Genomic DNA, 23,022 nt, shown 5'->3' on the forward strand with positions numbered 1-23,022 from the left:
GCTGAGCTACAAGGGAAGCCCAGAAGGAAGCAGAGAAGTGGTTTGCAATAAGTAAGTAGAATGCGAGTAATTGAAAACTGAAGGTCAAAAAAATAGAAAAGAAATAAAAGCAAGCAAGCAATGATCACTTAGAGCTCTCATGGGGTTACTAAAAGTAAGTCAATCTATGTCTTCTATGCCAAACTAACCTCATTTCTATATAACTGGGGTTGCTGCTGCTGCTGCTAAGTCGCTTCAGTCGTGTCTGACTCTGTGCGACCCCATAGACGGCGACCCACTAGACTCCCCCATCCCTGGGATTCTCCAGGCAAGAACACTGGAGTGGGTTGCCATTTCCCTCTCCAATGCATGAAAGTGGAAAGTGAAAGTGAAGTTGCTCAGTCGTGTCCGACTCTAGCGACCCCATGGACTGCAGCCCATCAGGCTCCTCCGTCCATGGGATTTTCCAGGCAAAAGTACTGGAGTCGGGTGCCATTGCCTTCTCCGATAACTGGGGTTACTAGACTGATAAATCCATGATGCCACAGAGAATACATCTTAATTTCAGAAAGGTCTTGAGAAAGTGCTTGAGGATAAAATAAAGAAACATAAACATAGTTTACACAGCAACCCAATCAAGTGAGTTTGAAGCTCATTTCAACAGCTTTATTCGAAATGTGTGAATATTTGACCTTATCTAAAACAAAGCTCTATCAATATTTTCCATTTCATTAGACATTTTTTCAGGAATAACTAGCTGAAGAAATCTGAAAATGACACCCAGGTTAGGAGGGGAAGATAAATCAAAAGTCAACAAAGTCTGGACGGATATTAGAAAAGACATAATTAACAAGACAAAATTCAATGAATGTAAAGATAACATCAATCTTTACATATAATAATAAAAAGATAAACTGTATCAGAAGAAGAGGGCTTCCCAGGTGGCACTAGTGATAAAGAGCCTGACTGCCTATGCAGGAGGTATAATAGACACAGGTTCAATCCCTGGGTTGGAAAGATTCCCCGGAAGAGGGCACAGCAACCCACTCCAGTATTCTTATCTGGAGAATCCCATGGACAGAGGACCCTGGTGGGCTACAGTCCATGAGGTTGCAAAGAGTTGGACATAACCGAAGTGACTTAGATACATCAAAGAAGGAAGACCTAGATTAAGAGTAGTCCAAGTTCACAGACTCTTCACAAAAACAGTGTGAACCAACATGACAAGGGTATCATAATAGGTAAGATAATAATAGACATTAAATCAGAGAGGTAATTATCTGAATAAATTATGGAGTGTTCTTATCAGAACATTTGTTTTATTTCAAGATGATTTGACTTCAACATTTTATGGCTGTTACCTATAATCTAAAATATGCATAGAAAAAGATTTATAGAGATGATTCTTGGGTTTTCCGTTTCTTATATTGGCAGATTAGTAACTCAATCCAGCCCTTCAGCTGAAGAAAACTAACAAGATTTGATGAAATATAAAATACTTCATGTTAAAAACATTAAAGATCTAACAAAAGAGTGAGGAAATTCCTGAGATAAATTCCAGATGAGGTAATGTTTCATATTCAAAGATATCCATTTACATGGGAAGACAAGACACCATCAGCATAATAAAAACTGACATAATGTCAGTAGCAAAAGCAAACACCCAGGGAGTCCGGGCCCTGAAGTTTTCAAACTTTAACCATAAAACAAATCTGCTTATAATGTTCAAGTACATCAAAATCAAGACTTAAACAAAATCATACAAGATATGGAAATTCCAGAGTATCCAGAGTTATCTGAAACTGGTCAAAAGTCAAGAATTTTTAGCTTAAATAAGAAAAGACATATGTAAGTCCTAAGAGTAATCATCAGTTATTTGAAAATGCACTTTCTATTGCCTTGATTCTGTGTTGCTCCAGAAGATAAACTAGAAGCAGTGAAAGAAAATAGCAGGGATGCAGCTTTAAACTCAGCTTGAGAAAAATGTCTTCAATGACTGGATTGCAGCCTAGTCCATGGGATTTTCCAGGCAAGAATACTGGAGTGGGTTGCCATTTCCTTCTCCACTTCAATGACTAGAATTATCCAAAATACACTTTACTGTCTAACAGAATTGAGATTGCTATCACTGTACATGATCATCTATATTGTTAGACAGACGTGTCTATTTCATACTGAAGGACAGTCTATCTACTTCAGCAAGATACTACATTAGAAGGGCACTGAAGTTTCTCCACTATGATTTTTTCATTCTAAGTACAAATTTAATAGAATCATAAACTAAAAATATTCTAAACCACTATATCCCAACATACAGTCTGAGAAAACACCAAGATTAGTATATTATAGAAGAGTTCTAGAATCACGAAATTTGGGAAACTCTGGGTTAAGCAAAGTTAAACAAGTTTCTTTGCTTTGACATTTCTCACCAACTTTAATGTGCTAATGTGCATCAAACATTGAGAGAAGAACTTCCCTCGCAGTCCAGTGGTTAAGACTCCACATTTCTAATTCAGAGGACATGGGTTCCATCCCTGGCTAGTGAACTAAGATCCTACATGCTGTGCAGCCAATAAATAAATAAATAAAGCATTCAAAGGGAATTTCTGTGTGTGCAGCACAGACCGTTAAAAAGCTTTTTTTCATGCTGCATATTTAGAAGACAGGCTCTGCAGAATACTTCTAAGGGAATGTTGGGCTATATAATTCTAATTTTAATATCCAGAAGATTTTTTTCAACTAGCCTTCATTCTGTGTGAAACATTAAAAGAATTGAGTTGAATAATACAACTCAAATTATACAGATAATTCATATAATATATATTACATAATGTTAATAATACAAATACAACTTATAAATTTTATTAAGATGTAACAATAAAAAAAACCTGTCACAATAAGGTCTTCCCTTTTTCATAGATAAAGTATCATTGTTTGATTAGACATGCTTACAAGTGATTTAAATGATCTAGCCAAAGTTCAGGCTCTAATGAGGAATCAGTAAATGTGGGAAAGAGTGGCTAGAGTTAAGAATGCCTCCTCCTACTGACTTACCTAAATTCCCTTAACAATTTGCTATAGGCCCATGAATTTGTCTAAACGTTCCTGAAAGCTATTTACAGTGAAAGCTGTTCTAACACTTGGAGAACTAAGTTCCCAAAGTTGCTTTTTATCTATTGCCTTGAGCAAGCTTCTTAAATTCAATATGCCTCAGGTATTTTTTCATGAATAAAATAGGAATCATAATCACAGAGCTGCTGTGAGGTTGAATTAAAGGAGATAATCCCCCACATTTCTTGACCCATTATAAAAACTCAATAACTATTAAGTATAATTTTATTACAAAAATAGCACTTTGTTTTTCTTTGATCTACAATTACCTCCTGCTTCATTTGAATGATACAATATGTGTGAATTACCTAGCACAGTGCCTAGTACCTAGTAGCAATCAATTAAAATGTTAGTGAAGGGACTCATGGTCTTATATATATAGTTACTGCCTAATTGATTATAAGGGAAGTAATTTTCACCTTACAAAAGCCTTTCATTCTACCCTATCCCAACAAATCCAGAGTTAAAACATAGGAAATATTGGATCATGGGACTAGGAATTATCTGGCATTTATTCTTTCATAACCACTTATGGCTATAATATTTATTAGCATCTGTTTTCACATACGGCTGTTGTTGTTGCTCAGTTGCTAAGTCCTGTCCAACTCTTCTGCAACACCATAGACTGTAGTCCACCAGATTCCTCTGTCCGTGGGATTTCCCAGGCAGGAATACTGGAGTGACTTTGCCATTTCCTTCTCCAGGTGATCTTCCCGACTCAGAGACTGAACACATATTGCTTGCACTGGCAGGTGGATTCTTTACCACTGGGCCATCAGGAAAGCCCTCCTTCATGGATCACAGCATTGTCATAGTGAGGGGGCTTGCATAACTCAATGAATCTATGAATCAAGCAATGCAAGGCCACCAAGATGAGCGGGTCATAGTGAAGAACTCTGACAAAATGTGGTCCACTGGAGAAGGAAATGGCAACCCACTCTTGTATTCTTGCCTGCAGAACCACATGGACAGCATGAAAAGTCAAAAAGATACGATGCGGGAAGAAGTGACCCCCAGGTCCAAAGGTGATTAATATGCTACTGGGGAAGAGCAGAGGGCAATTACTAATGGCTCCAGTAAGAATGAAGAAGCTAGGCCAAAGTGGGAACAACACTCAGCTGTGGGTGTGTTTGGTAGTGAAAGTAAAATTTGAGGCTCTAAAGAACAATATTGCATAGGAATCTGGAATGTCAGGTCCGTGGATCAAGATAATTTGGATGTAGTTAAGCAGGAGATGGCAAGATTGAACACTGACACCTTAAGAATCAGGGAACTAAAATGGACAAAAATGGGAGGATTTAATTCACATGACCATTTTATCTACTACTGTGGGCGAGAATCCCTTAGAAGAAATGAAGTAGCCCTCACAGTCAACAAAAGAGTCCAAAATACAGTACTTGACTGCAATCTGAAAAACAACAGAATAATGTCAGTTTGTTTTCAAGGCAAACAATTCAGCATCACAGTAATCCAAGTCTATACTCCAATCACTGATGCCAAAGAAGCTAAAGTTGACCTGTTCTCAGAAGACCTTTAGCACCTTCTATAACTAAAACCAAAAAAAAAAAGATGTCCTTTTCATATATAGGGGATTGGAATGCAAAAGTAGGAAGTCAAGAGATAACCAAAAAAAAACAGGCAAGTTTGGCCTTGGAGTACAAAATGAGGCAGGGCAAAGAGTTTAGTCAAGAGAACACACTGGTGACAGCAATCACACTCTTCCAGAAACACAGCAATGACTATACACATGGACATCAACAAATGGTTAATACCAAAATAACATTAATTGTGTTTTTTTTGTAGCCAAAGATGGAGAAGCTCTATACAGCCAGTAAAAACAAGAACTGGAGCTGACTGTGGCTCTGATCACAGCTCCGTATTGCAAATTTCAGGCTTAAATTGAAGAAAGTAGGGAAAACCATTAGGCCATCCAGATATGACCAAAATAAAATTCTTTATGATTATATTAATATAGTGGAGGTGATGAATAGACTCAAGGCATTAGATCTGATAGGCAGAGTGCCTGAAGAACTATGGACTGAGATATATAACATAATACAGGAGGCAGTGACTGAAATCATCTCCAAAAAAAGAAATGCAAGAATAAGAGAAAGTGGTTGTCTTAGGAGGCTTTACAAATAGCTGGGGAAAGAAGAGAAGTGAAAGGCGGGGAGAATAGGAAAGATATACCAAGCTGAATGCAGAGTTACAGAGAGTAGCAAAGAGAGATAAGAAGGCCTTCCTAAATGAACAGTGCAAAGAGGTAGAGGAAAACAATAAAATGGGAAAGACTAGAGATCTCTTCAAGAAAATTGGAGATATCAAAGGAACATTTCATGCAAGGATGGGCCCAATAAAGGACAGAAATGGTATGGACCTAACAGAAGCAAAAGATATTAAGAAGAGGTGGCAAGAATACACAGAAGAACCATACAGAAAAGTTCTTAATAACCACAATGGTGTGGTCACTCACCTAGAGTCATGCATCCTAGAATGTGAAGTTAGGTGGGCCTTAGGAAGCATTACTATGAACAAAGCTCATGGAGGTGATGGAATTCCAGCTGAGCTATTTCAAATCCTAAGAGATGATGCTGTGAAAGTGCTGCACTCAATATGTCAGCAAATTTGGAAAACTCAGCAGTGGCCACAGGACTGGAAAAGGTCAGTTTTCATTTCAATCCCAAAGAAGGGCAATGCCAAAGAACATTCACACTACTGTACAATTGTGGTCATTTCATATACTATCAAAGTTATACACAAAATCTTTCAAGTTAGGCTTCAACAGTATGTGAACCAAGAACTTCCAGATGTATTAGAGTTTAGAAGAGGCAGAGGAACCAGAGATCAAATGGCAAACATCTGTTGGATCATGGAGAAAGCAAGACACTTCCAGAAAAACATCAGCTTCTGCTTCATTGGCCATGCTAAAGCCTTTGACTGTGTGGATCACAACAAGCTGTGGAAAATTCTCAAAGACATAGAAGTACCAGACTACCTTACCTGCCTCCTTTATGCAGGTCAAGAAGTAACAATTAGAACCAAACATGGAACAATGGACTGATTTAAAATTGGGAAAGGAGTAGTCAAGGCTATATATGGTCACTTTGCTTGTTTAAATTACATGCAGAGTACATCATGGAAAATGCCAGGCTCAATGAATCACAATATGGAATCAAGATTGCTGGGAGAAATATCAACAACCTCAGATATTCAGATGATACTAACTCTAATGGCAGAAAGTGAAGAGGAACTAAAGAGCCTCTTGATGAGGGTGAAAAAGAAGAGTGGAAAAAGTTGACTTGAAACTCACCATTCAAAAAACTAAGATCATGGCATCTGGTCCCATCACTTCATGGCAAATAGAAGAGGGAAAAGTGGAAGCAGTGACATATTTTACCTTCTTGGGCTCCAAAATCACTGCAGACAGTGACTGCCGCCATGAAATTAAAAGACACTTGCTCCTTGGAAAAAAAGCAATGACAAACCTAGACAGCATATTAAAAAGCAGAGACATCACTTTGCTGACAAATGCCCATATAGTCCGACCTATGGTTTTTCCAGTAGCCTTGTATGGATGTGAAAGTTGGACAATTAAGAAAGCTATCACCAAAGAACTGATGCTTTCAAATTATGGTCCTGGAGAAGACTCTTGAGAGTCCCTTGGACTGCAAAGAGATCAAACCAGTCAATCCTAAAGGACATCAATCCTGAATATTCATTGGAAGGACTGATGTTGAAGCTGAAACTCCAAAACTTTGACCACCTGATGCGAAGAACTGACTCTCTGGGAAAGACTGTGATGCTGGGGAAGACTGAAGGCAAAAGAAGTGGTCAGCAGAGGATGATATGGTTAGATAGTATCACAGATTCAACGAACATGAATTTGAGCAAGCTCCAGGAAACACCAGAAGACAGAGGAGCCTCACGTCATGCAGTCCATGGTGTCACAAAGCATTAGACCCGACTTAGCTGAAGTGAACAACAACAAATATTCACATATTAAAATATGAATCTCAAAAATATCAGAGATTTGTTTAAGGTGTCCAGGAAACCATCAGTCAAGTAACAAAAAATATTGTTCAAATATCTCACCTATAAATCTGGTAGACAGTGGCTGGGGATGAGAACTAATCCCTTTCCTGAAAAGCTACTTAATAACAAAAAAGGTGCCAAATTGACTTTTTGTACTAATAAACTATCAAAAGAAAAGGAATATGAAAGTATAAATGAAAGGGTTAAGACAAACTCTTCCCTTTTAACCCTACTTTAGGGTTAAAATAAACATTAGTAAGTATAATAGTCGCTCAGTCATGTCCGATTCTTTGCTACCCTATGGACTGTAGCCTTCCAGGCTCCTCTGTTCATGGGATTCTCCAGGCAAGAATACTGGAGTGGGTTGCCATTCCCTTCTCCAGAGAGTAAGTAAGAGAATAATGCAAAAAAAAAAAGAAAAGATTTAGCTTAGCAATTAGAGAAAATTATTTTGATACGAAGGTCAATCAGCAAGGCATTTGCTTAACAAAGTTACAATAGTCACCAAGCACCTTTATGAACATGCATATATATTTATGAACAGAAGAGCCAGGGTCCTATTTAAAGTGAGAGGAAAAGAAGAGACTCCAAAGTGTTCTTTGCAACCTTTTCATCTCGACACTATTAAGGACGGTCAAACTAAATAAATTAATAAAGTGATAAAGGCTAAAAAAAATTGTCCTTCTACTAACTCATGGCTAAATGGTTTTGTCTAGCAAAATAAAGCAAATGAGATATCTTTCTGCCTTTTTATCTACTAGTTTAAATATATTCTTTACTCTTATTAAATAAATACATTTATACATTTTCATAATGCATTGCTACAGACAACATAGACTACCTGGAAACATGTACTGTTTACCTTGGATCAAGAGGAGCTGGCAAAAGGAGTTTTCATTCATAATTAGGACAAATTTCTACATGCCTTAAGCTTCAAGGTTTTTCTCTCTCAAATAATTTATATTCACAGATTTATTTTCTGTATTATCTTTATAATTATGTTATTATGTATTTATTTACATACGTATATAGGGCATAATAACTTAAATGGTCAAAAGCCTAGAAATTTTCTAGCCATTTCCTTATCAATAAGCCTTCTTCTGTTTTTCAGTCTCCCACTGGCTTTAAAACTAACTTCTGGCTTCATTCTTGTGAGGTATGTATTAGTTTTACAACCTAATCAAGTCAACTTATGAATGGTGACATTAAGAAATGAGAGGACAGATGTGCTCAGATTGATGCTGGGTTCAGAAAATGGAATCATAAGTGAGAACAATGCCAAGGTAAACTAAGTCATCTTTTACTTACAGCTGACACGTGCTGCAAGAGACACATGACATCAATCATATCTGCGAGGACAAGGAGTCTGGTAACTGCAGCCAACAAGGCACGGGCAGCCTGAACCACAGCTTCCCTTTTCGGGAGATAGCAGGGGTCATCTGCAAATCTCTCAGCTGATACTTTCAGAGCTTCACCTGAAACACACAACCCCAGATATATTATATTTTAAGCTTCACTTATGCCCGTTGCAACATTTATCATCCAACCTAATTCCAAGTACATTCCATGACTAAGCATAATATTAAAATACTGTCACTTGACACTAGAACATTGTCTCTTAAGAAAGAATGCACTTTCAAATTGATATTTGTTTTTGATAAATGTTCTGGAGTTTAAGAATCATGGTACCATTTTTCTGCATGAAAATTGTGTTCAATTGACTAGCAACATCTAATAAAATTGCTGTCAACTTCTGCATTTGCTGAATCTCATTTTCTGTGAAAGGTTTCATTACTAAGACTTCAATCGGAAACAATTTTGTTTATAAAAATAAGATAAATCTTCACTGAGTTACTTTCCAACTCAATGGATGTTAGAAAAGAACTAGCCTTTAAGATAGTAAGACAGCAGTTCTCTGATAAAAGTTTAACATAGGTAGATTTATTCTAAATTGTCAACATACTAAATAAACTATATCCTAAACTTAGTCACGGAAATAATATTTCACAGTACTTGTTAGAGAAATATACTCACTATTTTTAAGGTTTCTTCATTTAAAATATGTTCTTTATAAAAGTAACATGTATCCATTTATTTTAAGAAGTTCACAGTTCAGAAAGGTACAAAATGAAAAGTTCCTCTTTACTCCACTCCATTAACATAATTGCTAAAGACAGCACATCAACTATTTTTTAAATTTAAACATTTTTATTATGAAAACGATATGACTTGCTACTTTTAAATAATTCACCATACTAAAGAATATAGAGTGAATTTTTTGTTTGTTTCCATAAAAATCCTCAAAATAACCATTAAGTTCTTATATCTATCCAGAAATTTTTCTATGAATGTATGTTTTATGTGTGGGCATATATATACATATATACACAATATATTTTATTAGTATATTCAGTCATATATATTCATATTATTTAAAAGATTTATATCATAGGAAAACATAGATATTATATGTTATAAAGGAAACATATAGAAGATATAGATTCAGATTCTTTTCATAAATAGTATTATACTATAGACTTCCCTGTAGCTCAGTCAGTAGAAAACCTGCCTGCAATGCAGGAGACCCAGGTTCAGTCCCTGGGTCAGGAAGGTCCCCTAGAGAAGGAAATAGCAACTCGCTCCAGTATTCTTGCCTGGGGAATTCCCATGGACAGAGGAGCCTGGCAGGCTACCATGGCGTTGTGAGTTGGACACAACTTAGTGACTAAACCACCACCACCATTATGCTATAAAAACTTTCTACATTCTTTTCACTTATCAATTTATTTTCTTTACATATTGGGATACAGATGATCAAGAGGCAACAGAGCACAAAACTTAACAATGTGGGCACAAGTCACTTAGCTCATTTTTTTCCACTATAAGTGGTTTTTGTTCAGTCACTCAGACACGTCCAACACTTTGCAACCCCATGGACAGTAGCAAGTCAGGCTTCCCTGTCCTTCACTACTTCCCAGAGTTTGCTCAAACTCACATCCATTGAATCAGTGATGCCATCCAACAATCTCATCCTCTGTCACCCCCTTCTCCTGCCCTCAATTTTCCCAGCTTCAGGGTCATTTTCCAATGAGTCAGCTCTTCATATCAGGTGGCCAAAGTATTGGAGTTTCAGCTTCAGCATCAGTCCATCCAGTGAATATTCAGGACTGATTTCCTTTAGGATTGTCTGGTTTGATCTCCAGGGACTCTCAGGAATCTTCCCCAGCAACACACTTCAAAAACCTCAATTCTTAGGCACTCAGCCTCCTTAATGGTCCAACTCTCACATCCATACGTGACCCCTGGAAAACCAGAGCTTTGACTAGACGGACTTCTGTCAGCAGAGTGATGTCTCTGCTTTTTAATACACTGTCTAGGTTTGTCGTAGCTTTCCTTCCAGGGAGCAAGCATATTTTATTTTCATGGCTGCAGTCACTGTCCACACTGATTTTGGAGCCCAAAAAAACAGAATCTATCACTGTTTCCATTTTTCCCCATCTATTTGCCATGAAGTGATGGGACTGCATGCCATGATCTTAGCTTTTTAATGTTGAGTTTTAAGCCAGGTTTTTCACCCTCCTCTTTAACCTTCATCAAGAGGCTCTTTAGTTCCTCTTCCCTTTTGGACATTAGGGTGCTGTCATCTGAATATCTGAAGTTATTGATATGTCTCCCAGTGATCTTGATTCCAGCTTGTGCTTCATCCAGTCTGGCATTTCACTGCATATAAGTTAAAAAAGCAAGGTGACAATATACAGTCTTTACGTACTCCTTTCCCAACTTTGAACCAGTCTGCTGTTCCATGGCCACTTCTAACTGTTGCTTCTTAACCTGCATACAGGTTTCTCAGGAGGCAGGTACGGTGATCTGGTATTCTCATCTCTTGGAAAACTTTTCACAGTTTGCTGTGATCCACATAGTCAAAGACTTTAGCAGAATCAATGAAGAAGTAGATGTTTTTCTGGAATTCTGTTGTTTTTTCCTATGATCCAACAGATTTTGGCAATTAGATCTCTGGTTTCTCTGCCTTTTCTCAATCCAGCTGGTACATCTGGTTCACATACTATTGAAGCCTGGATTGAAGGATTTTGACCATAACCTTAATAGCATGTGAAATGAGCACAATTATGAGGTTGTTTGAACATTGTTTGGCTTACCTTTCTTTGGGATTATAATGAAAACTGACCTTTTCCAGTTCTATGGCTACTGCTGAGTTTACCAAATTTGGTGGCAGAAAATCAGAGGTACCACGAGAACATTTCACGCAAAGACGGGCACAATGAAGGGCAGAAATGATAAGGACTTAACAGAAGCAGAAGAGATTAAGAAGAGGTGGCAAGAATACACAGAAGAATTGTATAAAAAAGGTCTTATGACCTGGATAACCATGGTGGTCTGGTCACTCACTGTAAATGTAGCTGATAATAGTAAGTACAATTTTTATGAAGATTAAATAAGAGCAGTGTTTGGAACTTACTAAGACTTGATTAGCTGTTTTGTCATTCTTTTTAATGCTTGAATAAAATTACATTTAATTGATATATTATAACTTCTTTTCCAGGTCTTCCATTTTGTTAGTAAGGCTCTTTCCAGTTTTGTTGAGAAATAATTGGCATGTATCACTGTATAAGTTTAAGACATAGAATATGATGGTTTGATTTACATATATCATAAAAAATACTATCAGATTAAGTTCATCTGATAGTAACATTCATCATCTCATATAAATAAAGGAAAAGAAGGAAGAAAAGGGGAAAAATGTTCTTTGTGATGAGAATTCAGGATTTACTCTCTTATCAGTTCTCCTTTATATAATACAGCAGTATTAACAATGTCATAATGTTGTACATTACATCCCTCGTACTCATTTATAATGGTTAATGTGTACCTTTTAACCGTATTTATCTAACTCCCCCTCCCACCACACTCAACCTCTGATAACTGCAAGTCTGATCTCTTTTGTTATGAGTTTGGTCTTATTTTTGCCTTTTAGATTTCACAAGTAAGTGAAATCATAAAGTACTTGTCTGCCTTTGTCTGACTTATTTCACTTAGAATAATGCCTTCAGGGTCTACCAATATTGTTTCATATGGTAGGATTTCCTCATTTTTTTTGTGGATGAATAATAGTGCATTGTGTATATGCCACATCTTCTTTATCCATTCATTCATCAGTGGACATTTAGGCTGTTTCCATGTCTTGACTATTGTAAATAATGCCTCTGAGAATGTGGGGATACAGATAACTTTTTGATTTCATGTTTTTGTTTGCTTTACATATATTAACAGAAGTGGAATTGCTGAATCACACCATAGTTCTATTTTTAAATTTTTGAGAGTCCTTCATACTGTTTTCCATAGTGGCTGTACCAATTTAAAATCCCACCAATAGTACACAAGGATTCCCTTTTCTCCACACTCACACCATTAAGCTCTTATCAGATGTATGGTTTGCAAATATTTTTCTCCATTCCATAAATTGTCTTTTTACTTTGTTGATGATTTCATTCACTGTAAGAAATTTTTTACTTTGATCTAGTTCCACTTGTTTATTTTTCATTTTGTTTCTTATGCTTCAGGTGTCATATCCAAAAAAATCATTACCAAGGTCCATCACAAGAAGATTTATTCTTATGTTATTTTCCTAGGAATTTAATGGTTTCAGACCTTATTTTAAATATTTAATCCATTTTGAGTTAATTTTTCTGATTGATGTAAGATAGGAGCCCAGTTTCATTCTTTTACATATGAAATTCAATTATCCCAGCACTATCTATTGAAGAGAGACATCACTTTGCTGACAAAGGTCCGTATAGTCAAAGCTATGATTTTTTCAGTAGTTATGTAGAATGTGAGAGTTGGACCATGAAGAAGGCTGAGCATGGAAGAATTGATGCTTTTCAAGTGTGGTGCTGGAGAAGACTCTTGAGAGTCCCTTGGACTGCAAGGAGATCAAACCAGTCAATCCTAAAAGAAGTCAACCCTGAATATTCATTGGAAGGACTGGTGCTCAAGCTGAACCTCCAAACTTTGGCCACCTGATGCAAAGAGCCAACTCACTGGAAAAGATCCTGATCTGGGGAAAGATTGAGAGCAAGAAGAGAAGGGGATGACAGAAGATGAGATGGTTGGATGGAATCACTGATTCAGTGGACATGAATTTGGGCAGACTCAGGGAGATAATGAAGGACAGGAAAGCCTGGCATGCTGCAGTTCATGGGGTTGCAAAGAGTTGGACATGACTTAGCAACTGAACAACAACAACAATTTATTGAAGAGACTGTCTTTTCCCCTTTGAGTATTCTCATCTTTCTTCATAAATATTAGTTGACTATAAATGTTTGGGTTATTTCTGGGCTCTTGATTCTCTTCTATGGATCTGTTTGTCTGTCTTTATGTATGAGGCCCCTATTGAACACACAAATTATTTCCAACTTTTTTCTATTCCAAACAATACTACAAAGAATGCCCATAACATGTATCTTTGCATGTATGGACAAATTTAGCTGTAGCATAAATTCTTAAAATTAGAATTGCTGAGTCAAGAGGTAAATGAATTTTAAGTATTGAATACAAAAAATTCTCTAAACTCAGCCAATTCACCAACATATGAAAGGGCCTGTCTCATCTACTTTACTTCATGACTCTTTTGTTCCTATTTATTCACAATCTTCAGCATAAAAAAAATGCAATAAATCATTATTGAAAATAACAAGAATAATATTTCTTAATATGGATAAAACCTGTGAAAGGTCTGAGACTGTCTTAATATGTTAATACATTCCATTTGGTTCTCCTTCCTAAGCAATACCATGATAAGTAACAAGATGGCAGAGTATAAGAGTGTGTGCTCATCTTCTCCTGCGAGAACTCCAAAATATGACCATTATATCTACTACTGTGGGCATTATATCTACATTATATCCCTTAGAAGAAATGGAGTAACCAACATAGTCAACAAAAGCGTCCAAAATGCAGTACTTGGATGCAACCTCAAAAACTACAGGATGATCTCTGTTCGTTTCCAAGACAAATCACTCAATATCACAGTAATACAATTCTTTTTTTAATTTAAATGTATTTATTTTAATTGGAGGCTACTTACTTTACAATACTGTATTGGTTTTGCCATACATCAACATGAATCCGCCACGGGTATACATGTGTTCCCCATCCTGAACCCCCCTCCCACCTCCCTCCCTGTACCATCCCTCTGGGTCATCCCAGTGCACCAGCCCCAAGCATCCTGTATCCTGCATCAAACCTGGACTGGCAATTCGTTTCTTATATGATATTACACGTGTTTCAATGCCATTCTTCCAAATCATCCCCCCCTCTCCCTCTCCAACAGTAATACAATTCTATGTCCCAAGCAGTAATGCTGAAGAAGCTGAAGCTGAACAGGTCTATGAAGACCTACGAGACTTCTAGCACTAACACCCAAAAAGATGTCCCTTTCCTTTTAGGGGACTGGAATGCAAAAGTAGGAAGTTAAGAGCTACCTGCAGTAACAGGCAAACTAGGCCTTGGAGTACAAAATGAAGCAGGGCAAAGGCTAACTGAGATTTGCCAAGAGAACACACTGGTCATAGCAAACACCCTCTTCCAAAAACACAAGAGAAGACTCTACACGTGGACATCACTAGATGGTCATACCGAAATCAGATTGATCATATTCTTTGCAGCCAAAGATGGAGAAGCTCTATACAGTCAGCAAAAACAAGACCGGAGCTGACTGTGGCTCAGATCATGAACTCCTTATTGCCAAATTCAGACTTAAATTGAAGAAAGTAGGGAAAACCACTAGACCATTCAGGTATGATCTAAATCAAATCCCTTATGATTATATGGTGGAAGTGGCATGTAGATTCAAGGGATGAGATCTGACAGACAGAGTGCCTGAAGAACTATGGATGGAGGTTCATGACATTGTACAGGAGACACGGAACAAGGCCAGCCCCAAGAAAAAGAAATGCAAAAAGGCAAAATGGTTGTCTGAGGAGGCCTAAGAAATAGCTGAGAAAAGAAGAGAAGCTAAAGGGAAAGGAGAAAAGTAAAGATACAGGCACCTGAATGCAGAGTTCCAAAGAATATCAAGGAGAAATAAGAAAGCCTTCTTCAGTGATCAATGAAAATAAATAGCAGAAAACAATAGAATGGGAAAGACTAGAGATCTCTTCAAGAAAATCAGAGATATCAAGGGAACATTTCATGTAAAGATGGTCTCAATAAAGGACAGAAATGGTATGGACCTAACAGAAGCAGAAGATATTAAAAAGAGGTGGCAAGAATACACAGAAGAACTATATTAAAAAGATCTTCATGACCCAGATAATCAAGATAGTGTGATCACTCACCTAGAGCCAGACATCCTGGAATATAAAGTCAAGTGGGCCTTAGAAAGCATCACTACAAACAAAGCTAGTGGAGGTGATGGAATTCGAGTTGAGCTATTTCAAATTGTAAAAGACGATACTATGAAAGTGCTGCAATCAATACGTCAGCAAATTTGGAAACTCAGCAGTGGCCACAGGACTGGAAAAGGTTAGTTTTCATTCCAATCTCAAAGAAAGGCAATGCCAAAGAACGTTCAAACTACTGCACAATTGCACTCATCTCACACGCTAGCAAACTAATGCTCAAAATTCTTCAAGTCAGGCTTCAACAGTATGTGAACCATGAACTTCCAGATGTTCAAGCTGGATTTAAAAAAGGCAGAGGAACCAGAGATCAAATTGTCAACATCTGTTGGGTAATTGAAAAAGCAAGAGAGTTCCAGAAAAACATCTACTTCTGCTTTATTGACTATGTCAAAGCCTTTGACTGTGCGGATCACAACAAACTGTGGAAAATTCTTCAAGAGATGGGAATACCAGACCACCTTACCTACCTCCTGAGAAACCTGTATGCAGTTCAATAAGCAACAGTTAGAACTGGGCATGGAACAACAGACTGGTTCCAAATAGGAAAGGAGTACGTCAAGGCTGTATATTGTCACCCTGCTAATTTAACTTAAATGCAGTTACATCATGCAAACTGTTGGACTGGATGAAGCACATGCTGGAATCAAGACTGCCCAGAGAAATATCAATAATCTCAGACACGCAGATGACACCACCCTCATGGCAGAAAGCGAAGAAGAAAGAAAGAGCCTCTTGATGAAAGTGAAAGAGGAGAGTGAAAAAGTTGGCCTAAAGCTCAACATTCAGAAAACTAAGATCATGGCATCTGGTCCCATTACTTCATGGCAAATAGACGGGGAAACAATGGAAACAGTGACAGACTTTAATTTGGGGGGCTCCAAAATCACGGCAAATGGTGACTGCAGCCATGAAATCAAAAGATGCTTGTTCTTCAGAAGAACAGTTATGACCAACCTAGACAGCTTATTAAAAAGCAGAGACATTTACTCTGACAACAAAGGTCCATCTAGTCAAAGCTATGCTTTTTCCAGTGGTCATGTATGGATGTGAGAGGTAGACTATAAAGAAAGCTGAGCACCAAAGAATTGATGCTTTTGAACTGTGGTGTTGGAGAAGACTCTTGAGAGTCCCTTGGACTGCAAGGAGGTCAAGCCAGTCCATCCTAAAGGAAATCAGTCCTGAATATTCACTGGAAGGGCTGATGCTGAAGCTGAATCTCCTATGCTTTGGCCACTGGTTGCGAAGAAGTGACTCATTGGAAAAGATCCTGATGCTGGGAAAGATTGAAGAAAAGAGAAGGAAATGACAGAGGATGAGATGGTTGGATGGCATCACCAACTTGGTGGACATGAGATTGAGCAAGCTCCAGGAATTGGTGATGGACAGGGAAGCCTGGTGTGCTTCAGTCCATGGGGTTACAAAGAGTCAGACATGACTGAGTGACTGAACTGAACTGAACTGAAGCAACACCAAGTTAGGAACTCAGGCTGTGAAGTCAGACAATTCTGAGATCAAATTCTTATCTGCCACTTCTAGTTCTGAGACTGTGGACTGTTAAATATTTTCAGTGTCCTTATCAATAGGAACTGGATTAAAATATTAATTGTCTCACAGTGTTTCTAGGATGTTTAAATGAAATATATTTTATAATATACATTTAACACAGTATCTGAACATGAAAAGTGCTCAACAAATGGTAGCTGTTATTTTCTCAGGAAATTTCTAGTAGAGACAGTAAATTTTTAAACCAGTAAATGTTTTTTTTTTTTTATGTGTTTCTCTGCAAGTCATAATTGCTAGTAGGAGACTGGAAAATTAAAGTGACCTCTGAAATTAAGAGAGCAAATGAATTCCCACAAAAGAAGATTATCTTTTCTTGTCATGTGTCTGAATTGTAAAGTTATGATAGCCTTTATAGAACATTGTCTTTGACTTCACATACTAAAACTAAATATATATTCAAAAAGAATTATATGTTCTTGACTCTAAAGATGTTAAGATGTTGAACAACTGGCTGAAGAGACATACTCAGAAAAAGGTCATTTAAACATTAAACAATTACAGTCTTTGTCTCTGTTAAGGCAATATGAAGACCCAGCCAAGTAGCACTGTTGGGTTATTCCTGGAAAAAAAAAAAAAAAGTTACTCCTGAAATACATTAATAAAGATGTAGTAAGTAAACTTTCTTATTACTGGACTTACTACCTTCCCTCCTGTAATACTGCCAATCTTTTCTAGCTGTTTTCAGTCCATAGTTCTGCTTTCAACATAAACATTACTTTCTGCAGGAAGCCTTAGCCCCCTATTACTAAAGCAGGTCTTATGGTAGGGTTCTATGCTTCCTATCATAATCCTTATCATCACTTATTGTGTGAGTGCATACTAAGTCATTTCAGTCGTATCCAACTCTTTGCGACCCTATGGCCTGTAGCCCACCAGGCTTCTCTGTCCATGGGATTCTCCAGGCAAGAATACTGAAGTGGATTGCTGTGCCCTTCTCCAGGGGATCTTCCTGATCCAGGGATTGAACCTGCATCTGTTATATCTTCTGCATTGGTATGTGGGTTCTTCACCACTAGCACCACCTGGGAAGCCTTCACTTATTGCAATAACCTGTATCAAAGCCTGTCTTTTCTTCTGAATCAGAAGACTGTGAGTGTAAGAGGTGTACTGGTCCTGTCATCACAATATTCAGAGTGTAGTATAGCACGTGAGTTTGTGGGCTTCCCAAATGGCTCAGTGGTAAATAATCTCCTTGCCCAATGCAGGAGATGTGGGGTTCAATCCCTGGGTCGGAATCCCCTGGAGAAGGAAATGGCAACCCACTCCAGTATTCTTGCCTGGGAAATCACAAAACAACAACAATAAGGACTCTGTGAGAGTAAGAGAAATACTGGTCCTGGTCACTACAATATTCACAGGGTCTAGAATAGCACTTACTCTCTTGCATAATTCTATACATTGAATGTGTATTGTTGAATGAATACATGAATAAACATTATTCAACTTTCCTTTGACAAGTTTTTGTTGTTATCTATATAACACAGATCCATCATAGGCATCTGAGATCTAGAGCATTTTGCAGCCCAAGTTCATCACTGAGAGTCAACAAACACGGATACAATCTAAGCAGGGCTCAGGTAGCTGCTGTACAAAGTACTAAGAGGCACAGAGGAAAAGGACCTACCTCTGTGTGAGGTGTCAGAGGACATGTAACTAAATACTCTAGGTAAGAGCAGTATGTTCCAGCTATTGACAAAGATAGACAACTTATAGAATTTAGCTCATTCCCAGCCAAACTGACTTGTGTTCAGAGAAAATAGATATTTTCCTAATTAAACATTTAAAAAGTATAACAAATTTCCCTTCTATCTAGAATATTAGCATCTGTGCTTTATAAAGTCTACATGTGAGGAGTCTATTCTTCTGAAATAATTCCCAATCTTTCTTATAACACTTTTACCTTGAAGTTAATTGGAAATTTTACTTTCAAAAAACATAAAAATAAAAAACATTTTTTCCTTCAAGAAATTCCACTCTCTATATAAAAGCAATTTACTAAATGTCATAAAAATATCACAAGAACTAGATTCAGAAAGTTTCCTTTCTACTGGGATCATTTTGTTCCTTTCCTATCAAATATGCTCCTTTTAATCTTCAGAAAAATCCATTATGAAATGCCTGCTTGAATTAATACTAAGGTATAAACTTTAGAAAAATTATATAGGTACATCTTATACCTATACAAATGTAATATAGGAAAACTTCTACATATACAAAAATTTAATAGGAAAGGTTTTCTATGATCCTATGAGTAAACTTCAAAAGGTAAAAAAAGAACACTTCTGGGACAGATAGACACATTACAAATTATTCTTCACTTTATAAAAGATATGTACATGTTTCTTTTAAATATCAAGTTCCTTTACTACATTCAAAAGTTTAACTTCACTTTCTAAAAATGATCATATTGATTATAAATGTGAAAATCAAAGAAAACACCTCCAACTTTTATAATTAACATTATTTGTGACTCAATTAAGGTTTCTAGTTATGCCTTTGGCCACCCTTCCATTTGTGTTTTAATATACCAAACACATATAACATGCACTAGTACATGTTAATTGATTCAATACATAATAACATACTCTGGTAAAATGGAGTTCACAGGCTCAAAGTGTGCACTAGGGGTTTGGTTTTATTTGTTTTTCATTGGGAAACAGTCACTTTGCATGTTAAAGCTCCTAAGAGGTAGAAGCTTAAATTTAACTTTGAAGCAGATCAATTGTGGCTGGGGGTGGGGGGAAAGAGGGGGAGAGAAGAGGGGAAAATTACTTCAACAAGGTACTAAACTTACACAGATATTTAAAAATAAGCAAAGATCCTCCTTTAAGATGTTTTAGCCAGTTTGACTGCAAGGAGCAAAAATGCTTACCATAGCAGGGGCTTCCCTAATGGCTTAGACAGTAAAGAAACTGCATGAAATACAGGAGACCTAGTTCAGTTCCCAGGTTGGGAAGATTCCCTGGAGGACGGAATGGCTTCCCACTCCAGTATTCTTACCTGGAGAATCCCATTGACAGAGGAGCCTGGCAGGCTATATATAGTCCATGGGATCACAAAGAGTTGGACACTTTCACTTTCACTATCATAGCAGACGAAAGAGCTGAAAAGCTAGCGTTGTGTGGACTTGGGCTTGGGAGCTACAAGGACATCAGCAGGACCTATGGAATCAGAATATAGCTGCCTATGGTTGCCTTTGTAAGTATATGCATTTTATTTCCCTTGCATTATCTTTAAACTCTCAATAAAGTCTTATTAAAATTTACATTTTAGTTCCAATCAAGGCAGAGAAACAAAGACCAGATTTCCTTCTCACCTAAAAAAACAAAAAATAGACAAAATATATGAAAAATAGTTGTGAAGAGTATTAGGCAATAAAGGATAGAAACGGTAAACAAAATAGGAAGAACCCTTTGATAGCCCTAGCTTAGTGCCTTGAGAGGCTTCCCAGGCCACAGATAGGAAAGGGAAACTAAGAGACTGGAGAATATTCTGAGCAGAAAAGACAAAGCTGAATCTCCAGGGAGATTGTGACCACTAATGTATGTTTATGCAGGAAAGAAGATAGCTACACACAGAGAGAACTCAGAAGATCTTAATTCTTGAACATTCAGCCGGATACTGATCAACACATACATTGGAGGAAACTACCCAAAGCTAGGGAAGTTGCTCAGTCATGTCCAACTCTTTGCAACCCTATGGACTGTAACTCCTTTATCCATGGGATTCTCCAGGCAAGAATACTGGAGTTGGTTGCCATTTCCTTCTCCAAGGGATCTTCCTGACCCAGAGATCAAACCCAGGCCTCCCTCACTGCAGGAAGAAAGAACCATCCAAAAGGATTTTAAGTAATAGTACTTAACACTTACACAGAGCTGGAAATACTGCTTGTTCTCACTTTCAGAATGAAGAATTTCATAACTCATGGAATATTGGATAGAGTACATAGAAGGGTCTTACCTCAATAGTGGGGAAAAATTAGTCCTGGATTGAGCATTGTCCCAGTCCCTCCAACAAGGAAATTCAAAGAGAGTAGAATTTCCACCTTAAAGACCAACAGCAGCCATGCATTAGAGAATAGCAGCGGCCACATAAAGGCAACAACAGGACAGCGTATTGAAATAACTAAAGTGGAAAGACATAGGCAATCTGCCACCAATCCCTGCACCACTGAGAACAATCAAACTGAGTTGGGAAATATATTGACAGAGTTAATTCCATAAAATTATAAATTTGTCTAAAACATAAAATATGATGGCAGCTAGTCTATAAAACTGATGGAAATATCTCCTCACATCATACTTGAGATATAGCAGAAGCTCTCTTAAAAGCCCTTCTCTTAACCATCTCTTTAGATGAATCAACTCTTTATTTCCTCTCAGCAACACTAATGATCCCCCTCTTTCCTGCTCAATACCAAAGGAGTATCTCAAGTTTATTGAAGACTTCCTGATCCTACTAAATTAAGGCATGCCAAGAGTCTATTAGTTTCTTCCCCAATATTTTCATGTGAGTTATAATTATAACTGTAATTTTATTAAGTATGTAAACTTATCCAGTAATAGTACAAAAGGTTTGTCATTTCTTTGAAAATTAATTCAAATCCTTGGAGACAATAAAGGTGGGTTCCTAAAACTGTTATCAAATTGAATGTGAGGGAAAAAATGGTAAAAGTTGGGGCAAAGGAAGGGAGAATATTATAAAACATCAAGGCTTTGGCAGTTAGGTAGCTTCTCAAATGTCACTAAGTTCTCTTCCATAAAGACATCAAAATAGGAAGCCATAGTCAATGTAGAATTGGTGTGATTTAGGCAAAAGCAACTGTGTGAGACTCAATCAACAGACCTATACTAAAAATGAGCCTGGGCCAAAAGTCAAAATATTGGCTAATGTTCATGTTATATTCATTAAGATAAAATACTTAAGGTATAGGGGGGTGTGTGTGCATGAAAAACAAACTTTTCACTTCCAATAAAAAGAACAATATATTTGAAGTAAAAATTGTCTGTGGCTAACTTCTCTGTTGGTACAACGGATAGGAATCTGTCTGCCAAAGCAGGAAACGTGGGTTCAATCCCTGATCCAGTAACATTCCAAATGCCACAAAGCAACTAAGCCTGTCTGCCACAGCTATTGACTCTGTGCTCTACAGCACAGGAGCCACAATACTGAGCCCATGTGCCTCAGGTACTGAAGCCTATGTGCCTAGAGGCCATGCTCCACAAGAGGAGCCATCTCAGTAAGAAGCCCATGCACCACGAGGAAGAATAGATCCTGCTCAACACAACTAGAGAAAGCCCACGGGCAACAATGAAGACCCAGCACAACCAAAAGTAAATAAATTATTTTTTTTAATTATCTGTTGTATCTTTAAACATAGGAAATAATCTCTACATTTCAATCATATCTAGGCAAATTTTAATTATATATTTATATGTAAAAATATATAGCTCAATGCTTTAAAAAAAAACCTTTATTAATTACTTTGCCAACAAAGGTCCATCTAGTCAAGGCTATGGTTTTTCCAGTGGTCATGTATGGATGTGAGAGTTGGACTCTGAAGAAAGCTGAGTGCCGAAGAATTTTGAGAGTCCCTTGGACTGCAAGAAGATCCAACCAGTCCATTCTAAAGGAGATCAGCCCTGGGATTTCTTTGGAAGGAATAATACTAAAGCTGAAACTCCAGTACTTTGGCCACCTCATGTGAAGAGTTGACTCATTGGAAAAGACTCTGATGCTGGGAGGGATTTGGGGGCAGGAGGAGAAGGGGACGACAGAGGATGAGATGGCTGGATGGCATCACTGCCTCAATGGATGTGAGTCTGAGTGAACTCCAGGAGTTGGTGATGGACAGGGAGGCCTGGTGTGCTGTGATTCATGGGGTCACAAAGAGTCAGACATGACTGAGCAACTG

General features: G+C 37.5%; 1 protein-coding gene across 3 annotated transcripts in view; it reads right to left on the bottom strand.

Moving 5' to 3' along the window:
• The window catches only part of CTNNA3 (catenin alpha 3), a 1,905,103-nt gene that overhangs the window by 1,747,780 nt on the left and 134,301 nt on the right, over positions 1 to 23,022 (bottom strand). For all 3 annotated transcript variants that reach the window (XM_005226477.5, XM_005226478.5, NM_001079638.4), the window contains 1 exon segment: positions 8,431 to 8,597. In XM_005226477.5, coding sequence (XP_005226534.1) covers positions 8,431 to 8,597 — 167 coding nt within the window.

This window comes from Bos taurus, chromosome 28 (genome assembly GCF_002263795.3).
Source record: "Bos taurus isolate L1 Dominette 01449 registration number 42190680 breed Hereford chromosome 28, ARS-UCD2.0, whole genome shotgun sequence".
Taxonomy (NCBI): Eukaryota; Metazoa; Chordata; class Mammalia; order Artiodactyla; family Bovidae; genus Bos; species Bos taurus.